General features: G+C 37.6%; 2 protein-coding genes across 2 annotated transcripts in view; one reads left to right on the top strand and one right to left on the bottom strand.

Moving 5' to 3' along the window:
• acot18 (acyl-CoA thioesterase 18) overlaps positions 1-1,906 on the top strand; it is a 446,653-nt gene that overhangs the window by 153,633 nt on the left and 291,114 nt on the right.
• Positions 1-1,906, bottom strand: part of LOC107597032 (FYVE, RhoGEF and PH domain-containing protein 6-like) — a 55,795-nt gene that overhangs the window by 33,518 nt on the left and 20,371 nt on the right. Inside the window, 2 exon segments of the mRNA XM_016287937.1 lie at positions 679-698; positions 1,111-1,135. Coding sequence (XP_016143423.1) covers positions 679-698; positions 1,111-1,135 — 45 coding nt within the window.

The following is a 1,906-nucleotide window of genomic DNA, read 5'->3' as shown; positions in this document are numbered from 1 at the left end:
CTTTAAGATTACTTACAACAGAACAGCAATGCATTTTATGGATAAATCAGCTACTGTTTTTTATTAGTTTAAGTATTTGCTATTGACTGTTTAAATGCGGAGTTTTGCGCATCGTGTGTGTGCGGGCATTATGGTAAGGGACGTTACATTTCCGACGAGTGCTTGCGGTGTTCGGCCAATCACAATGCACTGGGTCAGCTGGCCAATCAGAGCAGACTGCGCTTGTTGGAAGGAGGGACTTTGTAGAAAACAAAGCGTTTGAGAGAGGCGGGGCATAGAGGACCTACAATAATGTACAGTATTTGAAAAATAATGTGTTTTTTGAACATTAAAGCATGTCAACATATTCTGTTACACCAAATAATGATCTTTAAAAAAGCATCATATGACCCCTTTAACTAGTTGCTTATTAGCATGCAATTACTAGAATATTAGCCATTTATTAGTAGTAATTAAGCACATATTAATGCCTTATTCTACATGACCTTATTCTAGAATCCTACCCAATACCTAAACTTAACAACTACCTTACTAACTATTAATAAGCAGCAAATTCGGAATTTACTGAGGGAAAATTCGTAGTTAATAGTGAATAAGTGTTCCCTATTCTAAAGTGTTACCATACTTATTCTAAAATGACAAAATGTACTGCAGAGCATTCTACATTCAGTAGAGGGCGATATGGTGTAGCATAATGACTGTGGGCTATCCAGGCTACTAACAATATAGATTATAATTGGCAAAGTGAAGGCTCAAGACAATGCAAGAAAGGATGACAGTCAGAATCACAAACGATCCAAGTCTGTTAAAAGTATGGTAGAGGTAAAGTGATTATCTGGCAATATCTGTGAATAGCTTGGGTCTATTCATATTAGACACAACAGGACTATATGTAAGCTCTAATGTCATGACAAGATGCGCATACGTCCATCTCGCGCATGTACAGTCTTCTGCCATCTTCACCCATTAGCTGCTTTTCCACTGGCCAGTGCGAGCCGGGGCTTACAGCGAGCCGGGCGGGGCTAATAGCCTCAGACCTCGACCACAGAGGCCGAAATCATGCCTCATTTCCACTGTCGCGCCAGTAGCCTCGCAGCACTCCTGTAAAACCTGCCCTAAACACACCTTCACTGGACTATGTCACACAATACAAAGTTCCACCAGTGAGAGGGAGATGAATGAAATAAATCGCTAAACATATATATCAGAAGCTGTCGTTTAGTCTTTATTTACAAACTTGGACACCACATGCGGCTATTGACCACAAACAGGAAATAGAACTTACTTGCAGCATTTTTGATTCATTAATATCTCGCGGTCTGGCGTTTTTTCTTTTTCTTTGAACAATTAAATTTTGGGCTAAAAGTGTGTTGTATCGCATGCGTTACTGAACATGTACCGAGTAAAATATTACTGAAAATGGATTAGTAATGCCTTACACTACTGCGTTACAGCAAAAAGTAATCAGTTACTGTAATGCATTATACTCCTAACACTGCAAAACAGCAACAATATATAAGTGCAAATGACAAGTCTCGGTTAGCCTAAAGCAGTACACGTAGCAAGGTATATATACAGTATATATATATATATATATATATTTTTTTTTTTTAACACACACACACACACAAACAAAGAAAAACAAGTACATAGAATAGAAAAAATAGAAAGTTAGTGTTTTTTTTATAAAAAAAGATAAATAGATAAAGTAGAATTAAAAGATTAGAAAGTGCTAGAGTTAGAGGGTCAAATAAAGATGGAACAGATGTGTTTTCAGTCGTTCCTTGAAGATGGCTAAGGACTAAACCGCTCGATTGAGTTGGGCAGGTCATTCCACTAGGAGGGAAAAGTTAATGTAAAAGTCAGTGAAAGTGATTTTGTGCCTCTTTGAGATGGCACAATAATA

Source organism: Sinocyclocheilus grahami, unplaced genomic scaffold, assembly GCF_001515645.1.
Source record: "Sinocyclocheilus grahami isolate Dianchi unplaced genomic scaffold, SAMN03320097.WGS_v1.1 scaffold226.1, whole genome shotgun sequence".
NCBI lineage: Eukaryota > Metazoa > Chordata > Actinopteri > Cypriniformes > Cyprinidae > Sinocyclocheilus > Sinocyclocheilus grahami.
The sequence above is the reverse complement of the archived record's forward strand: the minus strand, read 5'-3'. Positions and strand labels throughout refer to the sequence as shown.